Source organism: Artemia franciscana, chromosome 4 (genome assembly GCF_032884065.1).
Source record: "Artemia franciscana chromosome 4, ASM3288406v1, whole genome shotgun sequence".
Lineage (NCBI taxonomy): Eukaryota > Metazoa > Arthropoda > Branchiopoda > Anostraca > Artemiidae > Artemia > Artemia franciscana.
In genome coordinates this window covers 46,529,617-46,557,245 of record NC_088866.1, presented here as the reverse complement: position 1 = coordinate 46,557,245, position 27,629 = coordinate 46,529,617, and the positions used below count along the sequence as shown (strand labels likewise).

Here is a 27,629-nt window from a genome sequence, read left to right as displayed (position 1 = left end):
AAAGCTATACCAATTCGAGAAAAAATAAGAAAATGTGATTTGGTTCTTCATGTGTAATTGGCAATAAACCATGACATAACTCTCTCGAATAATGCCACAAAGTTAGACTTGATATCACATTCCGTCTTCCCAAGGGTCCCAAGAGTGGTATCATCAGCAAAAGCAACAATAAAATCTTCATCAGAAGAAGTATTGGAACACGACTGAGCATCAGGCTGACACAGCTTGCAATATGCCAGAGGCCTGGTGTTTTTTACTGCCGAAATCAGATCATCAACATAAATCAAAAATAAAATGGGACCAAGAACAGATCCCTGTAGGACGCCATAATATACTTCAGAAGGGCTCCGGAAAAGCGGATCAATTGAAATAAGCCTACTAGAAAGATATGAATCAAACCAAGAATAAGCGTTTGATCTTATACCAATATGTGATAGTTTCCAAAGAAGAATCCGATGAGTCAAATAATCAAAAGCTTTACGGACATCCAAAAATAAAGCTGCCGGGATATGACCAGAATCTATTGCCGAATGAATGAAATTCGATAAAGCTGCGCAAGCATGCTCCGTAGAGTGACTCGTTCGGAATCCAAACTGGAAATCATGCAAAAAATCATTTGCATTCAGAAAACTAAGAAGCCTGGATAGCATAGTCTTCTCAAAAATTTTGCTGAAAACAGATAGGAGAGAAACTGGCCAATAATTAGCAGGATCACTCCGAGAACCACCTTTGTAGAGTACTATAACCTTAGCTCGCTTGAGAGATTCAAGAAAAATACCTTTCTCGAAAGACAAATTGACGAGTATAGTCAGTGGTGACAGAATAGCAGGCAGAATGGCACGGATAACCCTTGTAGGAATTTTGTCTGGTCCTGAAGAGGATGATACTTTAAGAGCATTCACGATACGAGCTACCTCAAATTCAGAAACAGAATTCAAGACTATCGACTTCAAACATGAGGGTCCAAGAAAGGCTCTGAAATCGCAACGAGAAGTTGCAGAGCTTGCAGAGGAAGCAGTTACCTTTCCTATATTAGCAAAATACGAGGAAAGCGCTAGCTGAATATCTACATCTCCTTGGACGGTTTTACCGTCGATTTTCAGCATTGATGGAACTGAAGGCAGAGGGGGAGTAGGTCTAAGAACTGAATTAATTAAATACCATGTCTTCCTTACATCCTTCCCACATTCAGAAAATTTCCTATGATAATACTGAGACTTTGCCTTCCGACACAGAGAATTAAATATATTCCTATAGGCCTTGAATCGTTCGTGATGAGCTAAAGATGGTGAAGCCTTGTAAAGCTTCCACAAATAATTTTTCCTTTTCCAGCTTTTATGGAGACCTGGAGTCATCCATGGATTCAGTGGTGCTATCTTTTTTGAAGTATGGGGCGCTCGACCCCGATTGCAAATTTTCAGGATTCCTTCTTTAACTAAATAATAAAAGGAATCAAAAGAGTGGTTAAAATTTGAATCAGAAACCAAACCCCATGGTACATCAGCCTGACGAAAATTAAGTAGACTTAGCTCAGTATCACCATAACGGAAAAATGGGAGATTATATGGTGATGCTATACGCTGCGCCTGATCAGCACTCTTATATCGGCAAAATGATCAGAAATATCACTAACCAGCACCAAATTATCTAAGACATCTAGTGACGAAAAAATATTATCGATAAGAGACGCTTGTGTTTCTGTAACTCGGGTTGGTATACAAACTGAAGGTAGAGTTCCCGAAGAGAGCATCATAGACAAAAAATCAATAGTTGAAGCAGAATTTTGATCCAGCAGTTTGAGGTTAAAATCACCCATAAGGATTAGTCCATAGGGATGTTTTTGGACTGAGTCCAATACTTCCTTCCAGAATTTTCAAAAACGAAAGAATAGATCCCCCGGGGGACCTATAAACCAAACCCACAACTAAATACTTACACATTGATTTAATCTCAATAAATAGGGATTCAAAGGTTCCTTCCTTATTTCTGCTCAAATCATTTCGGACATTATATGCAAGACGATCAGCAATATGAAGCATAAGGCCACCTCTCGCCATCTGTTTCCTATTCAGCCTCTCCATCCTATATCCTGGAGCATGTAGAAGGATATCCTTTTTTGAATTCAAGAAAGTTTCACGTAATCCTATAACATCAGGAGTTCCATCACTAACGATCCGTTTCAACTCATCAAAAGACGAGCAGAGTCTCTGAATGTTAAGATGAAACACAGAGAAAATATCATCTCGTTTAGAGGAGGCAGAACCATTTAATTGCAAAACACACCTACTTTGAAAAGCCGAAGTAGAATCATTATTCATCTGATTTCTACTTCCAATTGAATTATTAATAATATTTTCAATATCTTAAGGATTATTTTGTAAATCAAGTAAACGATCCCCCAAAGAGTTGATACCAGCCTGGCCACTACTCATGGTGGATGGCAGTTCCACCCCACAACCAGGCCCACAAGACCACAGGTATAAGGAAAAAAATTAAGGAAAGAAGAGTAAAAAATAATATAATCAAGGTATGGATAAATAATGATAATAAAATTAAGGTAAAAATAAATAAGAAAAAACGGGGAAAGAGAAGAAAAAAGAAACAAGGAACCATTCATTCATAAACATAATAATAATATCACCCAAACCATTATCATACATTGACCTCACGCCAAGGAGTACTCCTCCCCCATGCCTCTCCCACTGAAAAGTAAAAGCACTAAATCGCACAGTAAATGGGTTTGTTCTAATACTATACTGTTGGTGCAAAAAAAAACAGATAGCAATACAATAAAAAATACACAATATTTGTTGTAGCAGAAGATACCATTATATAAGTCACTATTACTATTTTTATTGCATCCGACCAAACTAACTCAACCAATAACTCAAGCAATATTTTTCTTATCAAAACACAAAAAGTGTCCAGGTTTCCACAGACTCACTAAACAAAAAAAGCAAAAAAATTATTCAGTCATGTAATCCAGTCCATAGAATTGCCCCGGCCATTTCCTTGCCTTCGCTGTCGTTGCGTTTGAATCAGGCTACTAATATCTGGTGGGATTTCATCAAACAAAAACATTTCCACTGGCCCTTCCTTAAGGCGACAAATACATAGAGATGGTGGTATGGATCTCGCAATCCAAGTTTCAAAACCTTTTTTTTTTTCACGAATCCTGGTTCAGATAGCTAAAAGTTTTTTTTCGGACTTCTCTAATAGACGGGGGGGGGAATCATCGGATAAAAAAAACATTCTGATTGCCCATGATAGTTTTTCCACGAAGATTTCGAGCCTGTTTTAAAACTGCCACTTTCAGCTCCCTGTTCTCCATGATAACCTTTATCAGCTTTTTTCAGGCATAACATCAGCTATCGTGTATTTGGGTACCTCATGGATTCCAAGGCATGACGAAATTATACTATCGAAAATCGCCTTAGCGTTTACAGTATCAATCGCTGTCACGTTCCATACTAGAATATTTTTATCAGTTTCTTTACTTTCCAGCTTCATCATTGTATGCCTTAGGCTAGATAACTGCGATTTCAGTAAACAATTTTCATCAACCAGTACAGAAATGTGGTTCTTCAATTCATTGGTTTCTACCTCAAGGCTGATCACTTTAGGCTTAATACCTTCCACCTCCAATTTCAATTCCAATACAGATTCTTCGATCTTAGAAATCCTTTGATCTAATCCTTTGAAATTAACATTCAGCTCATTTAACGTAGTTGAATTTTCTTTAACAGTCTGTAAAACTAGACTGAAACTATCAGCTAGTAATTTCAATGAGATTCCTTCCATAGGACTGGATGTGAGAAAAACCTCGTCACATTTTTCCTTCTTCCTCTTTCCTCCCATTATACGAAATACAAATTGAACTCCAAGAAAAAATAAACTGTAGAAATATACTACCACATAGAACTCCTTTAATTACTCACTTTGCGTTATATTGGCATCTGAATCTATCCAAAAAATTTCAACAGCAAATTAACCTTGCTGAACACTAAATGAACGGTCCGACGCAAAGTAGGAGTATTTACCTCGAATGCATTCTTGTTTCATCAAAACTTTGTGAGAGTAAATCTGGTTTAAGATGTTCACTGAATGAATGCTATATGTGAACTGAGAAAAAGTGAACTGATAACTGATACAAAGAAAAAGTTTTATATGACTAATTTCTTTTGTTGTTAGACTAGGTACTTTTCGCGTTGAATTCTGTTTTCTGTGCGTGTTTGTAATTCGTACTGTTGTTAATTTCCTTGCTTGTTTGTTATGTATTTATATTTTTGTGTGTATATGGCCCATGGGTTTTTTAAATACACTTATCTATGTATCTATCTATCTATCTATACTAAGAGATTCTAACTGCAAATCAGAAAATCTTAGCTACAAAATTCTAAGATTTAGATCTTAATCTATTAATTTATTGAAGCCTCTTAATTTATAAATTACAAACCTCTGTGATTATACCTCTGAGTTTTTTCTCATCTTACCTTTTGGGGTTGACATAACCTTCCAAACCCATTGAAACAAGGGTTGTAAATTACGCAATTTGCATATTGTTTATGTATATGATTTAATGGTAAGTGGGGGAATGTTTGATCCTGGGTGTGTCCGAAAAGGCCAACCTTGTTGTGTTGAAACTCCAAAGAATGTTTAGAAGAATGTTAAATAAATCAAATGTCACTAAATACACGCAGGCTATCAAAAATACGCATACAAAAAATTTTATGAACGGCTAAGAGTATTAAGTCAAAACTTTCCGTGCTACGACTACTACTACTAATACAACTACTGCTACTACTACTACTACTACTACTACTACTACTACTACTGCTACTACTATTACTTATACTACTACTACTACTTTTACTGCTCTTACTACTACTCCTACTACTACTACTACTACTACTACTACTACTACTACTACTACTACTACTACTACTACTACTACTACTGCTGATGCTATTACTACTTGCACTACTACTACTACTACTCCTACTGCTCTTACTACTACTCCTACTACTACTACTACTACTACTACTACTACTACTACTACTACTACTACTACTACACCTGCTGCTGCTACTACTACTACTGCAACTACTACTACTACTACTACTGCTACTACTACTTGTACTACTACTACTACTTCTACTGCTCTTACTACTACTCCTACTACTACTACTACTACTACTACTACTACTACTACTACTACTACTCCTGCTGCTGCTACTACTACTACTTCCACTACTACTCCTACTACTGCTACTGCTACTGCTACTACTACTATTATTACTACAGCTATTACTACTAAGGTTAAGCGTGAAAATCTGGAGAGGCGAAGGGGTATCTGAGGGGTTATGACCCTATTATGTGCTCCCCAGTCATGCAAAATGAGAATTCTTAAATTACCTTAATTCCTAATTGGTGGAGTCTACGGTCTATCGTAGTTTATAAGGTGGCATTTTTTTCTAACATACACATCCTCGGAGAATCGAAAAATAGGTATTCGGACTTTTAGACTGTAATAAGAACAAACTCTGTTCTTTACACATCTTTGATATGTCAAAGACAACTTTGGTGCTTCAAGCTCCGATATTTAACCTATTTTAATTGAGTGAGTAAAGAAGAAATACCACATTTTGGAAAAGGCAGCAACTCCTAAGAAGGCAGAAACTTCTAAATAGCTTGTGAGTCGAACCCAATCGATTCTAGGTGCTTATTTTGTCGTAATTAGCTTGAAGTGTATTTTTTTTAATAAACAAGTAAAAAACTGACAGAAGACAATAAAACTTTGAAAACACGCCAGTTTTTATCCAATTCAAAGTATTATATTGACTATGTACAGAAGGAGATGGAAGGCATTCAGTCCCACCAGGGGCGGATCCAGGGGGGCGAGGGGGTGATCGCCCCCCCCCTAGACAGGCTGTAATTTTTTTACTGCACTTACGGAAGTCTGCACTAACACATGTTCTAATTACTGTAACTAGACTATGAAACCTTTTTACATTACGTTCATTCCACAGCTTTTCCACTATCAAGCTAGCCTCGAGTATTTTTTGTCACCTCATAGCATAGAAACAGTTCACCCGATAAATTTTACGCCTCCCTGTTTGATGTAAACAAGTCCAGGAGTAAATCTTGGAGAATAAATACGTTGGAAACTTTTTTGCTGGAAAACCTGTCCACCGTTGATTTTGCTCAAGTTGTTAGATTAGAAAGGAATTTGTTTAGCGACGATTTTCACTTGTCCAAGGAACGCCTCTATAAAAAATTGGAAGGCTTACGAAATGAATCTTCGATGAGAAACCATATTTATTTTCCAAGATTTGCTCCTGGACCTGCTATTGTTAACCTCTCTTCTAAAACATTGGAACCCCAGGAAATCTAAACACTAGAAAAAGGTCCAAAATTTTCTTTTCTACCGAAACAGGTTCCTGTGGGAGATATAGTTTCCTCTCTAGAGTCTGCTTTGCATAAACACTATCCTTCTGTCTCTAACCCTGATGAAGTTAGATCTGGTCTTATAAATATCCTTTATAACAGCCAAAAAAAGTTTAAGCCTCCTACCAATTCCACACCGGAAAGTTTTCATGACATAAAAATACTATCTAATCTCCAAAAAGATTCTTCTATTATAATAACTAAAGCAGACAAAAGCAATTCACTTGTTGTCATGAATACGACAGACTATGACAACAAAATCTTTCGACATTTAAATGACACAATTACATATAAAACAATAACTCGTGATCCTATTTATCACTTTGCTAATAATATTATAAATGAATTAAAGCAGCTAAAACAAAATAGTAAAATCACCCCACAACTATACAACAATTTTTTTCCCCGTGGTAGTTTCTGTCCTAAACTCTACGGTTTACCAAAAATACATAAATAGGGTATTCCCTCAAGACCAATCGTAGTTTGTACTAAAGCCCCCGCTGCCAATATTGGCAAATGGCTTTGCACAGCTTTCAAACCTTTATTGTATTCTCAAAATTCCTATATTCGTAATTCGGCAGATTATGTTAAAAAACTTAGCAACAAAAGTATTTCAGAAAACACAATAGTTAGTAGTTTTGACATTGTTTCCATATATACAAATATAGATGTGACTATTTCTGAGGAATTATTAAAAAATAAAATAGAAAAAATTACCACTTGATCGAGACTTCAGCGACAGGAATTGATTGTGAAGTTTTAATGACTCTTGTTAAAATTTGTAATAAGTTTTCTATGTATTTTCAATTTCGCGATTCTTTTTATCAACAAAAAATGGGTTACCCATGGGGGCACCTTTATCCCGGCTACTAGCAAATATTTACGTCGAGAATCTTGAGAATTGGGCATTGAATTCTTATTTTTAAAACACGTCTATTGGGGTCGTTATATGGATGACGTAATTTCACTTTGGAATTATGGGGAAGCTGAACTTCGGGGCTTCTTAGATCATCTTAACACTTATGACCGAAATTTGCAGTTCACCCTAGAAGTTGAAATTGAAAATAAACTACCGTTTTTAGATGTATTAATTATTCGTAATGCTGATAAACTGGATTTTACTATATATCGAAAGCCAACACAAAACAATAGATATCTTCACTTTAATTCAAATCATTCGCCACAAGTTAAAAGAGCAGTTGTAACTTCCCTCATTGATCGTGCCCTGAATATTTGCTCCGATTCGTATATAAATGCAGAAATAAACTTTATCAGAGATATTTTTAGGTAATGGATACCCCATTCCTTTTGTCAATAAAATAATTAACCATAGAATAAAGACATTCTTGTAAAATCGAAGAAGATACTTCACAATGTGAGGCTACTGATAAGCCCTCAAATATTATCTATCTTCCGTATATCCCAAAGATCACAACAAAATTAAAAAATTTTTGCACAAAAAATAATATGTACGTAGTTTTTACTAATAATTTTAAAATCATCAATTTCTTAAATTCGGTTAGAGATAAGACCCCAGTTACTCGCCAAAGAGGGGTCTATCAAATACCTTGTGATTGTGGACATTACTATGTCGGCAGGACCCATCAGAATCTAGACAAACGGTTACAACATCATAAAAATGACATTGACAAGGCCTTAATTTCAAATAGTTCCAACAACTCCTTTGATTCTGCTTTAGGTTGGCATATATTTAATAATCCGTCCCACATGATACTTTTTGAAAACTTTTCACTCATCAGAAATGATTTGGGAATAAAACAGGTGGTTCGAGAATCAATCGAAATTAAACACAAAATAAATAATAATATTTCTTTGAAAAGGGACTTAGGGGAATACTCACTAAATTCTCTATAATCAAATTTGATTAAAAAAATGATCTAACAAAATATTTTACTAAACCGATTTATCAAACAGTTTGTGGTAACGAACTGTAGTAAGGAGCGACCCGGCTCAATAGAAACCAAAACTCTAAAAAATTGAATTTTGATATCAATAGTTACATCAAAAGAATCGCATTTTAATGCTGATTTTAAATATATAAGTTTCATCAAGTTTAGTCTTACCCATCAAGAGTTAAGAGCCTGAGAAAATTTGCCTTATTTAAGAAAATAGGGGGAAACACCCCCTAAAAGTCGTAGAATCTTAACGAAAATGACACCATCAGATTCAGCGTATCAGAGAACCCTACTGTAGAAGTTTCAAGCTCCTATCTACAAAAATGTGGAATTTTGTATTTTTTGCTAGAAGACAAATCACGGGTGCGTGTTTATTTATTTGTTTGTTTTTTTTTTCTTTCTTTTTCCCAGGGGTCATCGTATCGACCAATTGGTCCTAGAATGTTGCAAGAGAGCTCATTCTAACGGAAATGAAAAGTTCTAGTGCCCTTTTTAAGTGACCAAAAAAATTAGAGGGCATCTAGGCCCCCTCCCACGCTCATTTTTTTCCCAAAGTCAACAAATCAAAATTTTGAGATAGCCATTTTGTTCAGCATAGTCGAAAACCATAATAACTATGTCTTTGGGGATGACTTACTCCCCCAAAATCCCTGGGGAGGGGCTGCAAGTTACAAACTTTGACCAGTGTTTACATATAGTAATGGTTATTGGGAAGTGTACAGACGTTTTCAGGGGGATTTTATTTTGTTTGGGGTCGGGGCTGAGGGGAGGGAGCTATGTTGGAGGATTTCTCCTTGGAGGAATGTGTCATGGGGGAAGAAAAATTCAATGAAAAGGGCGCAGGGTTTTCTAGCATTACTATAAGAAAACAATGAAAAATAAACATGAAAAGTTTTTTCAAATGAAAGGAAGGAGTAGCATTGAAACTTAAAACAAACAGAGATTATTATGCATATGAGGGGTTCTAAAAATACTTTAGCATAAAGAGCGAGGTATTTAGGAGGAGATAAATAACTCGCTCTTTATGCTAAAGTATTATAGTAATTTCAACTATTTATTCTACGGCCTTTCTGATTCAGATGTCATTCTTAAAGAATTGGGACAAAACTTACGATTTAGTGTAAAGAGCGAGGTATTAACGAGGGTACAAACCCCCTCGTATACATAATAAAAATATAAGATTATGAAAGTTTGTTACGTAAGTTAATTCTTAAGTTACGTATAATTTTTACTAATAAAAACATTCGTTAAAAATTAAAAGTTCTAGTTGCCTTTTTAATAACTGAAAAATTTGAGGGCAACTAGACCTCCTTTTCCACCCCTTATTTCTCAAAATCGTCTGATCAAAACTAAGAGAAAGCCATTTAGCCAAAAAAGAATTAATATGCAAATTTCATTTTAATAATTTATGTGCGGAGAGCCAAAACCAAACACGCATTAATTCAAAAACGTTCAGAAATTACATAAAAAAAACTAATTTTTTTAGCTGAAAGTAAGGAGCGACATTAAAACTTAAAACGAACAGAAATGACTCTGTACATGAAATGGGTTGTCCCCTCCGCAATCCCTCGCTCTTTACGCTAAAGTTTGACTCTTTGCCACAATTCTACTTTTTAAAACAATTAAAAGCATAACGGAAAAAATTGGAGGGCACCTAGACCCCCTCCCACGCTAATTATTTTCCCAAAGTCAACGGATCAAAATTCTGAGACAGCCATTTTATTCAGCGTAGTCGAAAAACCTTATAACTATGTCTTTGGGGACGACTTACTCCCCCACAGTCCCCATGGGACGGGCAACAAGTTACAAACTTTGACCTGTCAAACAGTTCGTGGTAACAACTGTAGTAAGGAGCGACCCAGCTCAATAGAAACCAAAACTCTAAAAAATTGAATTTTGATATCAATAGCTACATCAAAAGAATTGCATTTCAATGCTGATTTTAAATATATAAGTTTCATCAAGTTTAGTCTTACCCATCAAAAGTTACGAGCCTGAGAAAATTTGTATCATTTAAGAAAATAGGAGGAAACACCCCCTAAAAGTCGTAGAATCTTAACGAAAATGACACTATCAGATTCAGCGTATCAGAGAACCCTACTGTAGAAGTTTCAATCTCCTATCTACAAAAATGTGGAATTTTGTATTTTTTGCCAGAAGACAAATCACGGGTGCGTGTTTATTTGTTTTTTTTTTTTTTTCCAGGGGTCATCGTATCGACCAAGTGGTCCTAGAATGTCGCAAGAGGGCTCATCCTAACGGAAATGAAAAGTTCTAGTGCCATTTTTAGTTGACCAAAAAATTGGAGGGCATCTAGGCCCCCTCCCACGCTCATTTTTTCCCAAAGTCAACAAATCAAAATTTTGAGATAGCCATTTTGTTTTGCATAGTCGAAAACCATAATAACTATGTCTTTGGGGATGACTTACTCCCCCACAATCCCTGGGGGAGGGGCTGAAAGTTACAAACTTTGACCAGTGTTTACATATAGTAATGGTTATTGGAAAGTGTACAGACGTTTTCAGGGGGATTTTATTTTATTTGGGGGTGGGGCTGAGGGGAGGGGGCTATGTTGGAGGATCTTTCCTTGGATGAATCTGTCATGGGGAAAGAAAAATTCAAAGAAAAAGGGCGCAGGATTTTCTAGCATTACTATAAGAAAACAATGAAAAACAAACATGAAAACGTTTTTTCAAATGAAAGGAAGGAGTAGCATTGAAACTTAAAACGAACAGAGATTATTACGCATATGAGGGGTTCTAAAAACACTTTAGCATAAAGAGCGAGGCATTTAGGAGGAGATAAATACCTCGCTCTTTATGCTATTAAATAAAAAAAACTAATTTTTTTAGCTGAAAGTAAGGAGCGACATTAAAACTTAAAACGAACAGAAATTACTCCGTATATGAAATGGGTTGTCCCCTCCGCAATCCCTTGCTCTTTACGCTAAGGCTTTTAATTGTTTTAAAAAGTAGAATTGTGGCAAAGAGTCAAACTTTAGCGTAAAGAGCGAGGGATTGCAGAGGGGACAACCCATTTCATATACGGAGTAATTTCTGTTCGTTTTAAGTTTTAATGTCGCTCCTTACTTTCAGCTAAAAAAATCAGTTTTTTTATTTAATTTCTGAACGTTTTTGAATTAATGCATGTTTGGTTTTGGCTCTCCGCACATAAATTGTTAAAATGAAATTTGTATATTAATTCTTTTTTGGCTAAATGGCTTTCTCTTAGTTTTGATCCGACGATTTTGAGAAATAAGGGGTGGAGAAGGAGGCCTAGTTGCCCTCCAATTTTTCGGTTACTTAAAAAGGCTACTAGAACTTTTAATTTTTAACGAACGTTTTTATTAGTAAAAAATATACGTAACTTAAGAATTAACTTACGTAACAAACTTTCATAACCTTATATTTTTATTATGTAAACGAGGGGGTTTGTACCCTCGTTAATACCTCACTCTTTACACTAAATCTTAACTTTTCTCCCAATTCTTTAAGAATGACCCCTGAATCATAAAGGCCGTAGAATAAATAGTTGAAATTACTAAAAATACTTTAGCATAAAGAGCAAGGTATTTATCTCCTCCTAAATACCTCGCTCTTTATGCTAAAGTATTTTTAGAACCCCTAATATGCGTAATAATCTCTGTTCGTTTTAAGCTTCAATGCTACTTCTTCCTTTCATTTGAAAAAAAGTTTTCATGTTTATTTTTCATTGTTTTCTTATAGTAATGCTAGAGAATCCTGCGCCCTTTTCATTGAATTGTTCATCCCCCATGACAGATTTCTCCAAGGAAAGATCCTCCAACATAGCCCCCTCTCCTCAGCCCCACCCCCAAACAAAATAAAATCCCCCTGAAAACGTCTGTACACTTCCCAATAACCATTACTATATGTAAACACTGGTCAAAGTTTGTAACTTGCAGCCCCTCCCCCAGGGAATTGTGGGGGAGTAAGTCATCCCCAAAGACATAGTTCATATGGTTTTCGACTATGCTGAAAAAAATGACTATCTCAAAATTTTGATCCGTTGACTTTGAGAAAAAATGAGTGTGGGAGGGGGCCTAGATGCCCTCCAATTTTTTTGGTCACTTAAAAAGGGCACTAGAACTTTTCATTTCCGTTAGAATGAGCCCTCTTGCGACATTCTAGGACCACTTGGTCGATACGATGACCCCTGGGAAAAAAAACAAAAAAAAACAAATAAACACGCACCCCTGATTTGTCTTCTGGCAAAAAATACAAAATTCCACATTTTTGTAGATAGGAGCTTGAAACTTCTACAGTAGGGTTCTCTGATACACTGAATCTGATGTTGTCATTTTTGTTAAGATCCTACGACTTTTAGGGGGTGTTTCCCCCTATTTTCCTAAATAAGGCAAATTTTCTCAGGCTCGTAACTTTTTATGGGTAGGACTAAACTTGATGAAACTTATATATTTGAAATCAGCATTAAAATGCGATTCTTTTGATGTAGCTATTGATATCAAAATTCAATTTTTTAGAGTTTTGGTTACTATTGAGCCGGGTCGCTCCTTACTACAGTTCGTTACCACGAACTGTTTGAAAGTATTTTTAGTAATTTCAACTATTTATTCTACGGCCCTTCTGATTCAGGGGTCATTCTTAAAGAATTGGGGAAAAACATACGATTTAGTGTAAAGAGCGAGGTATTAACGAGGGTAAAAACCCCCTCGTATACATAATAAAAATATAAGATTATGAAAGTTTGTTACGTAAGTTAATTCTCAAGTTACGTATATTTTTTACTAATTAAAACGTTCGTTAAAAATTAAAAGTTCTAGTTGCCTTTTTAAGTAACCGAACAATTGGAGGGCAACTAGGCCTCCTTCTCCACCCCTTATTTCTCAAAATCGTCTGATCAAATCTAAGAGAAAGCCATTTAGCCAAAAAAGAATTAAATACACATTTCATTTTAATAATTTATGTGTGGAGAGCCAAAACCAAACACGCACTAATTCAAAAAAGTTCAGAAATTACATAAAAAAAACTAGTTTTTTTAACTGAAAGTAAGGAGCGACATTAAAACTTAAAACGAACAGAAATTACTCCGTATATGAAATGGGTTGTCCCCTCCGCAATCACTCGCTCTTTACGCTAAAGTTTGATTCTTTGCCACAATTCTCCTTTTTAAAACAATTAAAAGCTTTAGCGTAAAGAGCGAGGGATTGCGGAGGGACAACCCATTTCATATACGGAGTAATTTCTGTTCGTTTTAAGTTTTAATGTCGCTCCTTACTTTCAGTTACAAAAACTAGTTTTTTTTATGTAATAATAGTACTGAACCAACTACGAAAAGGCCTTTGAGACAGGCTGCTAAACAAGCGAGATTAGCTTTAAGAAATTGCATCTGATCATTTTGTTCTCTTTTGTTTGAATGAGCTTATATACTCATTTCATTCTTTTCGCCAGTCCTGGTTGAACTTCGTTGAAGTAAGGATGCTAGGGCTATTTTTAAAAAAAGTTTTAAAAAGTGTTTTTAATTATTTAGTTTTAATTCTCACAATTTGATGTAAGTTCATTTATATATATATATATATATATATATATATATATATATATATATATATATATATATATATATATATATATATATAAGTTGTCTGTGTGTCTGTCGAGTGACGTCATGTTTGTGTGTCAACTGACGTCATGTTTGTCGACTGACGAAATTACAGACCGGGACATCGGGACACAAATGACGACCGGGACACCGAGACATAGGGAATATAAATGACGATCGGGACACTCAATGAGAAAGTGACCGGGACACAAGGAATAATCGATTAGCAATCACCATCAACAAAGCACCGGGACACAGGGAATATAAATGACGACCAGGACACTCAAAGAGAAATTACAGACCGGGACACCGGAACACAAATGACGATCGGGACAAAAATGACGACCGAGACACCGGGACGCAGGGAATATAAATGACGACCGCGACACTCAAAGAGAAATTACAGACTGGGACACGGGGACACAAATGACGACCGGGACACAGGGAAACAACAACAACGGGGACGCCGGGGGGCACAAGGGGATATATAAATGACGAAGGGGATACAGGGAATGTTCGATTAGCAATCACCATCAACAAAGCTCAAGGGCAATCATTAGAATAATGAGGTATAGATATGAATACAGATTGTTTTTCCCATGGATAATTATATGTTGCATGTTCAAGAGTCGGTAAACCTGACAATCTATTTATATGCACAGACAATGGGACAGCCAAGAATGGTGTATATTCGCAAGTTTCACGTAGTTAAAAATATATATATATCTATCTATATTCAAAGGTGGGACACAGGGACACAACTACAATGGCGGGTAACTAATATGGCGTGTAACAACTTACGCACGCGGGGGGGCTTGGGGGGGGGGGGTGCGAAGCGCCCCCACCAACTAGGTGTTGGGGTGGCGCGAAGCGCCACCCCATCAGCTAGTGTATATATATATATATATATATATATATATATATATATATATATATATATATATATATATATATATAATATATATATATAATATAATTTATAATAAGCGCTACCCCAACAGCTAGTGTATATATATATATATATATATATATATATATATATATATATATATATATATATATATATATATATATATAGTTTCTCTCTTATTCTTGTATTGTGCTGAAGACGGCCCTTGGATATAGGGCCGAAATATCCACAGAACTAATTTCCACTGTCTTGAAAAGATTTTCCCTATTGTCTCTACTTTATATTTGTTTGTTATTTTTTAATGCATCTGCGAAGAGAAATTGCGTCTTGAATAAGGTTCTAAAAGCTCAGCTCACGGGAATCGGCGAGACGAGGTGGATCGAGCGAAACGAGTCTGCAGTTTGTGTCCGAACTTCCAAAAATCATCCAGTCTTTGCAACACACGGAATTCGTGGTTTCCCTTCAGTGTCTACACAGAATTTGCGCTCTGATCTTGCCTCTTAGTCGGCTATTCCAGAAGAAGACTATGGACTTGGGCGCTGCCGATGGCCACGTTTCCGATCTTTTGGATGTTCTGGCAAAGCGACGGGAAACGTGTGACGAAGAGTTTGCATTACTATTCGAGCAAATAAAAGAATTGTCAGATAAAATGTAATTGGCTGTTGAAGTTCCAAGTATTACACAAAGACAGGTTTATCGAAACAATCCTCCTCGTACTACGCCTGAAGAATATTATCGACGTGTGATTTTTATACCTATGCTCGACTCAGTCATAAGTGACTTAAAGAGGCAATTTTCAAGAGACACGCTGAACTCTTTCCGGTTAACCAAACTGCTGCCATCAAATATTGTGAATTGTACTAATGATTTGCTGCAATCTTCCGTCAAAGAGATCTCAAGCATGTACGGTTAACTTCTTGGCTTAACCGTGCCGTCTACCAGGGCAACACTTATTTTGGCAGAGGTGCATTTGTGGAGAAGTAGATAGCTTCGAGTTAAGAGAGAAGGAAGTATTTTTCCTAGTTCAGTGGAAGAAACTGCCAAGGCATGTGGCAGACACCTATATCCTTATGTCAGGTCACTTCTTGATATTTTCATATCTCTTCCGGTGAACGTAGCTTCTCAGCTTTACGCAAACTGAAAACCTGGCTCAGAGAACAGATGGGGCAAACTAGACTCAGTGGTTTGGCCCTCCTTAATGTGCACCGCAACACGGATATCAGCATTGACAAAGTAATCGACAGGTTTGCGAACAGTGGAGCTAGGATCTTAAATTTTGCTTGTAAACAGTTGTCAGTTGATCAAGTAGTTTTTGTAATCATTATTGTAATATATGAAAACCTCATTTTCGTTAAACAAGAGACCGCCAGGGAAACTTAAAGCGTGAAAAATAAAGTCAGCCTTGCGGCCGACAGAAAGGACGCTACCCCCACTCTTTTCGGTAATAGTCCCCCCCCCCTAGAAAGAAAGGCTGGATCCGCCCCTGAGTCCCACGCCCTTCAGCCTCTCCAAAATTATAAGAGTTATATGAAGCATTCTTTCTGTTCCCATCCCAAGCAAAATAAATTGAAGGATTGGTAAGTGACGATCTATTGAGGCTGTCGGCCTTTATAGCAGACAATATTTAACCAGCGACAACACTGCTTTAAAAAAATTACTCATACTCAGCAAAGGTAACTGTAACTCCTATTAAGGTCTAAAGCTATGGGCATCCGTCATGTTAAAGCGTCAAGCTTTGTAGGTGGGATTTAGCAGATTGGAGCCAATTTCAGAGATATCAGTTTTTTGAATCTTGATTTTCAAACCTTTTTTGTCATTTTTCAGTGTCAAACAACTCAAAAATTGCTTAAAGTCCAATGCAAGTTGTTTCATGTCCCGTCATTATTCTGTAAAAACCGCCCGTCAGATATGCTTAAATAATAAAGCCTACTTAAATAATAAGCCTACATATATGCTTAAATAATTCCATAAAAGGAGGGTATGATCTAATCATCAATTTGACGCAAGCTGCTATAATGACTGTATGCATATTATAATGTATAATGTATAATGACTATAATGACGCAAGCTGCTATAATGACGCAATGCTTTGACGCAATGCGAAATAATTGACCAAACCATACACTTATCGCGAAGGAAAGACTTTTCAAGGTTTCAAGGGAAAACTTTTTTCCTGCGGAAATTAGAGAAAAGCTCTTTAGTGGTTTTAGAAAATCTAATTACCAAATACTATGCTATTGGTTTAACCCAAGGATGGACAGAGAATAAAAATAAACAATCTTCTGGGCCTAAGAGGATTGTTTCTGGGTGTAATGGTAATTGTTAAATCTGAAGGAATCGTTGACTGGAGATTCATCTGTGCCTTAATCATTATCTTAACATATTTTATTCATTCCATTTCTAATATTAATATACTAATAGTTAGATTTATCTTAACAGTTATATCTAGGAATTTTGAAACGTTGAAGCCTATATGAAATTTAAAGCCAGTAAAAAAAAATAAAAAAAAAATTCCATTTCTTTGGATGCTTTCTAATTCAATTCTATTAATATTTTGAAATGTATTATGTTTTATTCTAAGAAACATGATTTCTCCCCTCCTCCTTCCCTCTTCAATGAAAATATTCCTACACTTTTATTAGACACAATTCACTACTGCTGCCCCAGGTACCCTTAATGTGTACCCTATTCAAATCATTTTACTCCCTTAAACATCTCTGGGTCGAATGGATAAGCTTTGTCCTCTTGTTATTGTTTTTTTCCAAGTATTCCTTCCATCTGCTTTAGAATATAAGTTTTTAGTTTTTTCAACACCCCTCGCTCCATTGTTGGGAAAACAACTGCCTTTTGGTGCATATATTGTTAAGTTCTCTATCCAAAGAAGCTACTGTCCCTTAGCCCTCTTCCAAATAACGTTCCCAATTTCTTGGAATTGCCAAAAAAAATGAAAGTCTTTTAATCATTGTTGCCTGAGTTATAAAGCTTAGCAAAAAGGTCGGTAATGAAGTACTAAACATGTTTTATGAAAAGGATAGTTTGATCACTTCCAGTAAATGTCAAGAATAGTTTGATCGCTTCCAGTATCATCAAATATGAGCTTAAGAGGGTATACTATGTTCCACGACTGAACAAGAACCTTATCTCTAAAAAATAACTACTGCTGCTGCTACTAATGCTACGACACTCTTTCATATGAGACCCCCACTGCGTCACAAACTCTTTTTCAGCATCACTCTGTTCAAAACTTTCTTTCCATAGAACATTTTTCTAAACTACTCCGTCGATCTTCTAAATTGTTAAATTATAGACTTTTAAGTGTCATATACAACTATTTCTGGAAATTTCCTTTCAAGGTCTCATTCGAGAATCTGTCTGCATCCAAAATTCCTAGAAGGGTTCCTGTTCCTAAACTTCAGTTATTTATAGGCTTAATGGATCAGTAAGCAAAACAAAAAATTTGTCACACCAAGATCATGAAAACGCGAAAATTCTTCTTCAAATTTTCAAAACGAGCTTTTGCTATACATCTTGTTAGATTTGTTAAAACATATCAGCTCCAGTGGCATTCTACTACAACAGAATTTTGAAAATCACACTAAAAACTTTTTTCTAAAAATGAAGTTTTTCAAAGTAAAGTAAAGAACTAAATTGATTAGCTACCCATTTTTAATCGATTTTTATTGATAATATTACCTTTAGCTCTGACTACCCCCCCCCCTTCGTCAAATATTCCCTCACATTTAAAACTGGCTCCCTTGAGCTTATTAAAATTATGCGTAAACAACAGGTAACTTGTTATTTACTACTGTTCTCTCAAGGGCTGTGGCGGTAGTGTTATCTTTGCAATTAAGTTTAATGAGCCTTTTAGCTTTTTTGAACAAAATAGATTTCCAAAAATTTTGATCTAACGTTCCATTGGGCTATAGAGGTGGGTTTGAAAAAAAGACATTCGAGGGGATGGGATTCTCTCTAATCTGTTACGACTCTTATAAAGAGTACTAGAACTTTAAGCATCCCATTTTGATAACAAATTTCCGTTCTGAGGCTATTGCATATATCCCCAAATAGAGGGTTTTATATAGACACCGCAGTTTCTATTTAATACACTTAACTTTTCCTGAAGTATCGCAGATACGCTATTTTGATGACATTGATGTGCTTCTCTTTTGATTTAGTTTAATATATCCCTTAACATTACCTGATAGTTTCAAAATTAGTACCCTTAGTTGCTCTTGAAACACTGCAGATAGGCATTTTCGACAAATTCGATGCTCATGCTTTTTTTTATTTAGCTGAACATGTCCAGAGAGTTTCAATATAATACCCTTAGCCGTTCCTGAGATATTGTATATTTTCCCTTTGACAACATGGATATATAGTATCTTTTGATTTTGCTCGGCATTCCCCTCAAGACGCCCTGGCAATGTCAGCTTAATACACCTTGGTAGTTTCAGTTCGATACCCTGAGCTGTTCCCCAGATTTTCCAAATATGACCTTACACAACCTGAACGCACTAATGTCTTTTAATTTAGTCCCACATTCCCATTAACTTGCCCAAGAAGTTTGAACGTAAAAGGGACATGAGATCCGATCCCTTTTGTTTCTTAAAAGGAGCACTAGAAATTTCAGATTCCAATCGAATGAGCCCCCTCTGAGGCTTCTACGACCAATTGTTCGGTACCAGGTGACCTGGGAAAAGGTGAAGTTTCCGTTGTGATCCTCCATCACTTTTGAAGACTTTGTGACTCTTTGTCAAAATTCTCGGAAAAAAATCACAGTAAACTTATACTAAAACAATTTGTGGTACCGAACTGAATGTAAGGAGCGACCCGGTTCAATAGTAACCGAAACTTACGAAAACGGAATTTTCATACTAATGATATATTTAAAAAATTGGATTTTTATGCTCATTTAAATTAAATAACTTAAGGTTACGAGACTGAGAAAATTTGCCTTTTTTTCGAAAAAAGGGAAAACACCCCTAAAAGTAATCGAATCTTAATGAAATCACACCCTCAGATTCAGTGTATCAGAGAAGCCTATTGTAGTTATTTCAAACTTATATCTGCAAAATTGTTGAATTTGGATTTTTGCCAGAAGAAAGATCACGGATGCATGTTTATTTTTTTTTTCCCATGGGTGACCGTATAGACCCAGTGGTCCTAGAATATCGTGACAATGCTCATTCGAGCGAAAATTAAAAGTTCTAGTGCCCTTTTTAATTATCCAAAAAGATTTGAGGGCAACTAGCCCCTCCCCACGCCTTTTTTCCCAAAATGTATAATTAAAATTTTTAGATACCCATTTTGTTCATCACAGTTAAAAGACAAATAACTATGCCTTTGGATGTAACATAACCCTCCCCCCACAGCCCCAGAGGAAAGGTCTTTAAGCTATAAAAACTCCCCATTGTTTACGCATAATATTTGTTATTGGGAAGCATACAAACATTTTAGTGTGGGAAGACAAAATTTCTGGTTGAGGTTGAACTTGTCAGAGGAAATTATACATTGGGGGAATTCGCCAATTCCTATACCAAATTCTTTTTATATTTCTTGCTTTCTCTTTTCCGTCTCAATTTTTCACGTGAATTTGTTAAGGGTAATTGTCCTGGGTAAATTTTCGCCGAGACTGAATTGTCTAGAGGATGTGTTCGTGGGGAGGATATTTCTCCGTGGAGGTGGGACCAGATTTGCTAGGATTATTTGAAAAACGATCAGAAATTAAATAAAAAAAACAAGTTTTTTCAACTGAAAGTAAGGAGCAGCATTAAATCTTAAAACAAGCAGATATTATTACATATATGAAAAGTGTTGCCTCCTCCTTAACACCTCGCTCTTTACGCTAAAATTTGAATTTTGTCCCAGTTCTTTAAGAACAAATCCTGAAACACAAGGGTCATTTAATTAGAACAATAAGAAGCTTTTTAAAAAGTACTGAAAAAACTTTAGCGTAAAGAGCGAGGTGTTGAGGAAGAGAATACCCCCTTCATATGCGTAATAATTTCTGTTCATTTAGGTTTTAATGCTGCTTACTTTCAGTTGAAAAACTTTATCAAGGGATAATAGGATAATTAGGATAATAGCTATCGTTCCTGAATCACGTATAAGTACAAAATTCGATTCGTTAGATAGTTTTTTTAACACAATTTCTAACTTTTCGCTAATGTAGGCTGCATTCAGCTCTTTACGAAGTTGTGACTGCTGCTGCAATCATTAAAATATGACGTGAACAGTTTTAGCCTTTTTTTTATCTTAGTCCTGGACAGTGGGATTGAATGACATTTATGATGAATTGAATAAAAAAAAACAAGTTTTTTCACCTGAAAGTAAGGAGCAGCATTAAGACTTAAGACGAACAAAAATTATTATGTATATGAGGGGGCTCACCCCTCGTTAATACCTCGCTCTTTACGCTAAGGTTTGAATTTTTTCCAATTCTTTATGAATGACCACTGAATCAAAAAGGCCGTTTAATTAGAATAAATAGCACTTTTGAAGGTTATAAAACAATTTGAGCGTAAACAGAAAGGTATTGACGAAGGGTGAACACCCTCATATACGTAATAATTTCTGTTCGTTTTAAGTTTTAATGTTGCTCCTTACTTTCAGTTGAAAAACTTGTTTTTTATTTGTTTAATTTCTGATTTTTTTTTTGTTGATAATGCTGGGAAATCTGGAAATTCTCTTCCCCCATGAAAAACTCCTCCATGGAAATATCCTCCAGCTTAGCCCTCTCCCCTCAACAACTACCCCCCACCAAAAAAAATCCCCCTGAAAACGTCCGTATACTTCCCAATAACCAATACTTTGAGTAGACAATGGGCGAAGTTCATAACTAGCAGCCCTTCTCCCGGGGACTGTGGGGATTAAGTCTTTCTCAAAGATATAGTTATTAGATTTTTCGACTATGCTGAACAAAATGGCTATCTCAAAGTTTTGTTCCGGTGAATTTGGGAAAAAATTAACGCTGGAGGGGGCCTACTTGCCCTCCAATTTTTTCTGTCACTTAAAAAGGGCAATAGAACCTCTAATTTTTGTTCGAATGAGCCATCTCGCAAGATTCTAAGACTACTGGGTCGATACAATCACCCCTGGGGACAAAAAAAACAAATAAACACACATCCGTGATCTTTCTTCGGGCAATAAATACCAAATCCCACATTTTTTAGTTAGGAGCCACTGCCATTGCATCTCAACAGATATGGACAACATACCGTGTTGGTGTCATTCCAATATAAATCACGCACATCTGAAAATTTTTGGTAGCTTTGGTAATTTTTGGTAAATTTTTGGTAACAATTAAGTTTGATGATTAAAATTTATAATTCAAAGCATGTACAAAATATTTTTACTAACGACAATTAATTGTAATTGGAACGCTAGTAGCACGCACAAAAAAATCTCTTTGAAGGGAAGAACGCCTTAAATTAGGGGTGGGGTAAAACGTAAAAAAAAGCCCAAAAAACATAGGATGTTGCAAAAGAAACCATAAAAGTCATGAGGCTTGGGTAGGAGGCTACAACCCTTCCCCCCTTTACATGCCTATTATACATTTTGGAAGATGGTATTGACAATAACTGAAAGATATGGATAGTGACAAAACTATCAATTCAATTAAGGCAAAAGATGAATATACATGAAAAATTAAGGAAAAGGTAATGGAACATTAAAGGTTACTCAAGAAACTATTTTGATAAAAGTAGGAGTTAGCTTAAAGAGATAAGAAAGTGTTAGATGAAAGAATAAATTAATTGGTTTTGCTATATCCATGTATCTTATGTGGCTTAGTCCTCTTAAGTTAACATCGACTCAAACTCCACTTTTCTTTGGGCTTATATTAACCACCTTCCGGGTTCTATCTTCTAGAAGAGTTATCAGAAAACAGAAAGATAGCACTAGAGTTGTCATAGCTATCTCCTTCAACTTCAGGTTTTTTGTTGTTATTTTTCTGGCTCTCTATCTAGCAGGTATCATTCTATTAGTCATCTCATTGCTGTTTTTTTTTTTTTTTTACTTTTATTCACATAATAAATACAAATATAAACTATTATAGACATAAATAACTATGCTAGGGAAAAATATAAACTTTAGCGCGTAGCGATTAACTACACAAACCTTCCGAAAGGCATTCTAAATTAATAAATTTAAATAATAAAAAAAACTACATAAATATTCCTAAATACTTCCTAGACTAATTAAAATAATAAAATAATAGTAAATAAAAAAAAATAAATAAAAAACAATTATCGGTAACAACTACGGTAACAACCACCATCCAAATACAACCCCATCCACCCCCACCCTTTCAAACCACTCTTCCCTCCAGCCCTATAGCCCACTCACACCCCACCATAAAAACTAATTCCCCAAGAAATACTCATTTATACTTATTTAGGATTTCTTATGCCCAAAACAAAAGAGTGCGTTCCAAACTTCGTCTGAAATAAATCCAAACTTCCTCCAAAGTTTCTTACATAAGATTTAACAACAGTTTCTTAGAAATCAGAAGATACTTTTCCTTTTTCAACAATCATATTTATAATCTTCAGTAATTTATCTCTAAATTTGCTTCTAAAACTCACTTACAGGGCACTCAGTACCCAAGCCTGTATTATTTTTCAATCCATTTATTATTGTCAATCCTTTACAATTCTAAATTCCCAAGGTTTTTTTCATTTCTTTTCTACTTTATTTCGAAGAGCTTTGCCGCGGTTTGATGTATTGGTTTCCTTATTCACGGTCCTATTAAAACTTACTAGCCACTTTCCACCCCGCGTTTCACATTCTAATGCATTTTTAAATGCTGAGCCAGATAATTTTGCTATTTCAAAACTGAGGGGCTAGAAACTTTTTGTGGTTGTATTCTGTGTGTAGGTACTGACCTCGTGGTTCTTTGTCTTTGACCGAGAGTGTTGGGGGTAACTCATCCGACACTTCTCATACTTTTCCCCAAATTCCTCTAGGCATCAATCTAGAGCTGGATCAACAGTGGACTAGCTTAAAGACTCACCGCTGACAACCGTTCCCAGCCAAATAACCATTGACAGCAGAACTTGAACCCCTGTTCTCACCGACAAATGATTTAAATTTTAGTATACTAACTACTCGCTTGATGAAGATTCTACACGGTGAAAAGCTTATACAAAAAAAAAATGGAGAGTAGATTTTGTCTTATCTAACTTTACGATTAGAAAAGACCCCGCATTTCTCTCCTTGGGCACTTCTTATTAGTAGGCATAAGGCGATTAAAAGAAGCCAAGCCATCCTATCCATTAGAGGACATAGCCACTCATAGAGGACATGTTCTCCTTTACTGTTGCTGACACCATTCTCCTGACACACGACTTTGCCAAAAATGATAACTCCTTATTGCCATCATTCAGTAAATAAGACAAGGCACTACAGCGATTAAGACGTGTCTTAATAAATAATTTTGGGGATGAAAATATCCTTAAAGCCTATTAAAGCTTATATATCCTTAAAGCTTATATCTATATATATAAAAATAAGTTGTCTGTCTGTAGATCTGTGGATCAGGTGACGTCATGTTTCTGTGTCGGCTGACGTCATGTTTTCGACTGACGAAATTACAGACCGGGACATCGGGACACAAATGACGACCGGGACACCGGCACAAAGGGAATATAAATGACGACCGGGACACAAGGAATGTTCGATTAGCAATCACCATCAACAAAGCACCGGGACACAAATGACGACCGGGACACAGGGAGTATAAATGATGACCAGGACATAAGTGAAAAAAAATTAAAAACTAAAAAAAAAGGTAAAATCTACAAAAAAACTAAAAAGAAAAAAAAACTAAAAACTAATAAAAAACTAAAAAAGCTAAAAAGCTAAAAAAAAACTAACAAAGAAAATAGAATGAAAACGAAAAAAAAATGAAAAATAAAGGAGAAAAACAAAACTAAAAAAAAAGAAAAAAAAACTAAAAAAAGGTAAAAAACTAAAACCTAAAAAAAGACCAATTCAAAAACGAATGTAAATACAGACCGGGACACAAACGACGACCGGGACACAGGGAATATAAATGACAACCAGGACACTCAAAGAGAAATTACAGACCGGGACACCGGAACACAAATGACGACCGAGACAAAAATGACGACAGGGACACAGGGAATGTTCGATTAGCAATCACCATCAACAAAGCTCAAGGGCAATCATAAGAATAATTAGGTATAGATCTGAACTCAGATTGTTTTTCCCATGGACAATTATATGTTGCATGTTCAAGAGTCGGTAAACCTGACAATCTATTTATATGCACAGACAATGGGACAGCCAAGAATGTTGTACATTCGCAAGTTTTACGTAGTTAAAAATATATATATACATATATCTATCTATATTCACAGGTGGGACACAGGGACGCAACTACAATGGCGCGTAACTAATATGGCGCGTAACGACTTGCGCGCGCGGGGGGCCTTGGGGGTTGGCGCGAAGCGCCCCCACCAACTAGGTGTTGGGGTGGCGCGAAGCGCCACCCCAACAGCTAGTAAGCTTATAAAAATGTCCTTCTTAGCTCATAGTCTCATAAAATCCTTTAGGAGCTTAAGACGAGGCTTAAAAATTTAAAAAATTCTTATAAGCTAATTTCTATGAAGAAATGATTTCTAAAATTCACTATCTTGCTTGTCCCTCGTACATAGAGTTTTGAAGTCTTGGAAAAGATGTCAAAGACACCCTCTCCCGATGAATTTAGAGCTTCTCCTTAACATATCAAATGAGGCGCCTTCACATTGATCAGGATTAAAGACTATCAAAATGGGGCAGACTCTGTTGTTAAATCCTAACTGATAATTGCCTCAATCGACGAAAATATTAGGCAAAAGGGCTAATTTAGGCCATTTTATTGAACTTTAAAGTCCCATGGACTATGAAAATCCAGTCCTTGGCATCATTGATGGATTGTTGTGGAAACTTGACAACCATGTTGCACTTCCTGGCTGAAGGGCCAAGAAACGGAGATCAGCACCGCCGGTACGGACTGTAAAGTCTAATGCCGTATCCTTTACTTTTTTTATATCTTAAAATATTAAGAAAAGATTGATACCCAATTTTTAATGAAGAACACCTCCATATGCACTTATATAGCTTTTGGAAGCAGCGGGTGACAATCTATAAAAAATAAACGTGGGTGCAAAAGCCGAAAAAAATAAGCTAAAAACATATGGCACTAAGCGGCTTGAGAGGGTGTGGTGTGTAACTTTTCTTTGAAGGTTTAATTGTCTTTGCAAATCAACAAATTATTAATGTTTGAACATTACCAAATGAAAAAAATTGTCAAATTAAACCAATTGATTGTGCTAATTTGTCTTCACGGTCCAACTTGGCAACACTGACAAAAATACGGTACCGTCCTAAAATCATAATTTTTAAACAACCAAAGAAAAATCTTTGAAAAATTGCGGTTTCCAGAATGAATAGATCTAAGATTGGACAATGGGAACTAAAAATATTTTTAATTTAATGGCTTTGGAATGTCAACGGAGGTAATCTTATACAAAATTACATTAGCCTACCTTGATTTTTACTGTCACAGCTAGCAGAAACTAGCTAAACCTGATGGCAGTGCTTCTAGATAGGAGTTTACCGCAATAGAAGAGACATAGGAACCTTACCTGCAATATACAGTCTTCTCTTGACGAATAAAGAGCTGCTATGCACGCAATCTGAGCACCAGACATTAAAGTTCCACATATCACACTTTCCCTCAAGTTCAATGGGAGAAAAGCATAAGTTACATAAACAAAAAACACAGTGGCCCATCCTCCAGCTGCAATATGTGGCACTTCGATTGCCACATGAGGATCACGTAGAAAATAGTCCAAAGAAGTCAATACAATTCCAGCAAAAAATGTGATAAGTAGAATGTAAGAAAATATGATGAGATAAACTTCATTCAGGAAAGACCGAGTGACAAGGATTTCTAGAGTGAGATACAAAAGTGCGAATACTCCCATTACCAGTCCCTGAAAAAGAATAGAACAAAGGATTGATCAAAAGTATTAAAAAATAATTATAGTAAGTAATTATCCAACCAGTTCTTTCAAAGAGATCAAGCTCTTGTAAATATGTTTTGGCTCACACCAGAACTAATGGCAACTTGAATCTCAGCCAGGTCTCAATTGTCGACCCAGCTCTAAAAGGGTACCGGGAGACATCTGGGTTCGACCAAGCTCTAAAACGGTACCTGGGGAAACCTCGGGAAGTTAAACAGGAAGGGTGTGCGAAAGCACAGGGTGGTTGCCCCCCCCCCATTGCACTTCCTGGCTGTAAGGCCAAAAAACGAAGATCAGCACCACAGGTAGGGAGTGTAAAGTCCAATGCTGTATTCTTAACCTTTACCTTTATATTTAAAATATTGCGAAAACCAAGTTCAAATCTGGTTCTTGAGAAAAACCTAATTGTTTCTAATGGTATCATATTTATTATAATATTCTATTTCCAACACAAGACCACATGATACAATAATGCGACAAAATAAATGAGCAAAATATAAAGTGTATATGCGAGTAAAATCACTCGTAAAAAATCATCCGAGCACAATTACTCGTAGCCTAGCCATTACTGGGAAGTTCTTATAATATTTGCCAAATATACAGTGAAAGACAAACTTGCGGCAGATAACTTGACCACAACTAACTCAATATTTGACGCAAGGAGTCGCTCATGCACCAAATCACGAGTAACGTAGATTTACAATCTATTTTAGTTTGAATTAGACACTCAATAATAAGGTCTTTTTT

At 36.0% G+C, this 27,629-nt stretch overlaps 1 protein-coding gene across 2 annotated transcripts in view; it reads right to left on the bottom strand.

The window, feature by feature from the left end:
* The window catches only part of LOC136026504 (adenylate cyclase type 5-like), a 300,964-nt gene that overhangs the window by 177,021 nt on the left and 96,314 nt on the right, over positions 1-27,629 (bottom strand). For both annotated transcript variants that reach the window (XM_065703133.1, XM_065703134.1), the window contains one exon: positions 26,502-26,852. In XM_065703133.1, the coding sequence (XP_065559205.1) occupies positions 26,502-26,852 (351 nt within the window). The remainder of the gene's footprint in view (positions 1-26,501; positions 26,853-27,629) is intronic.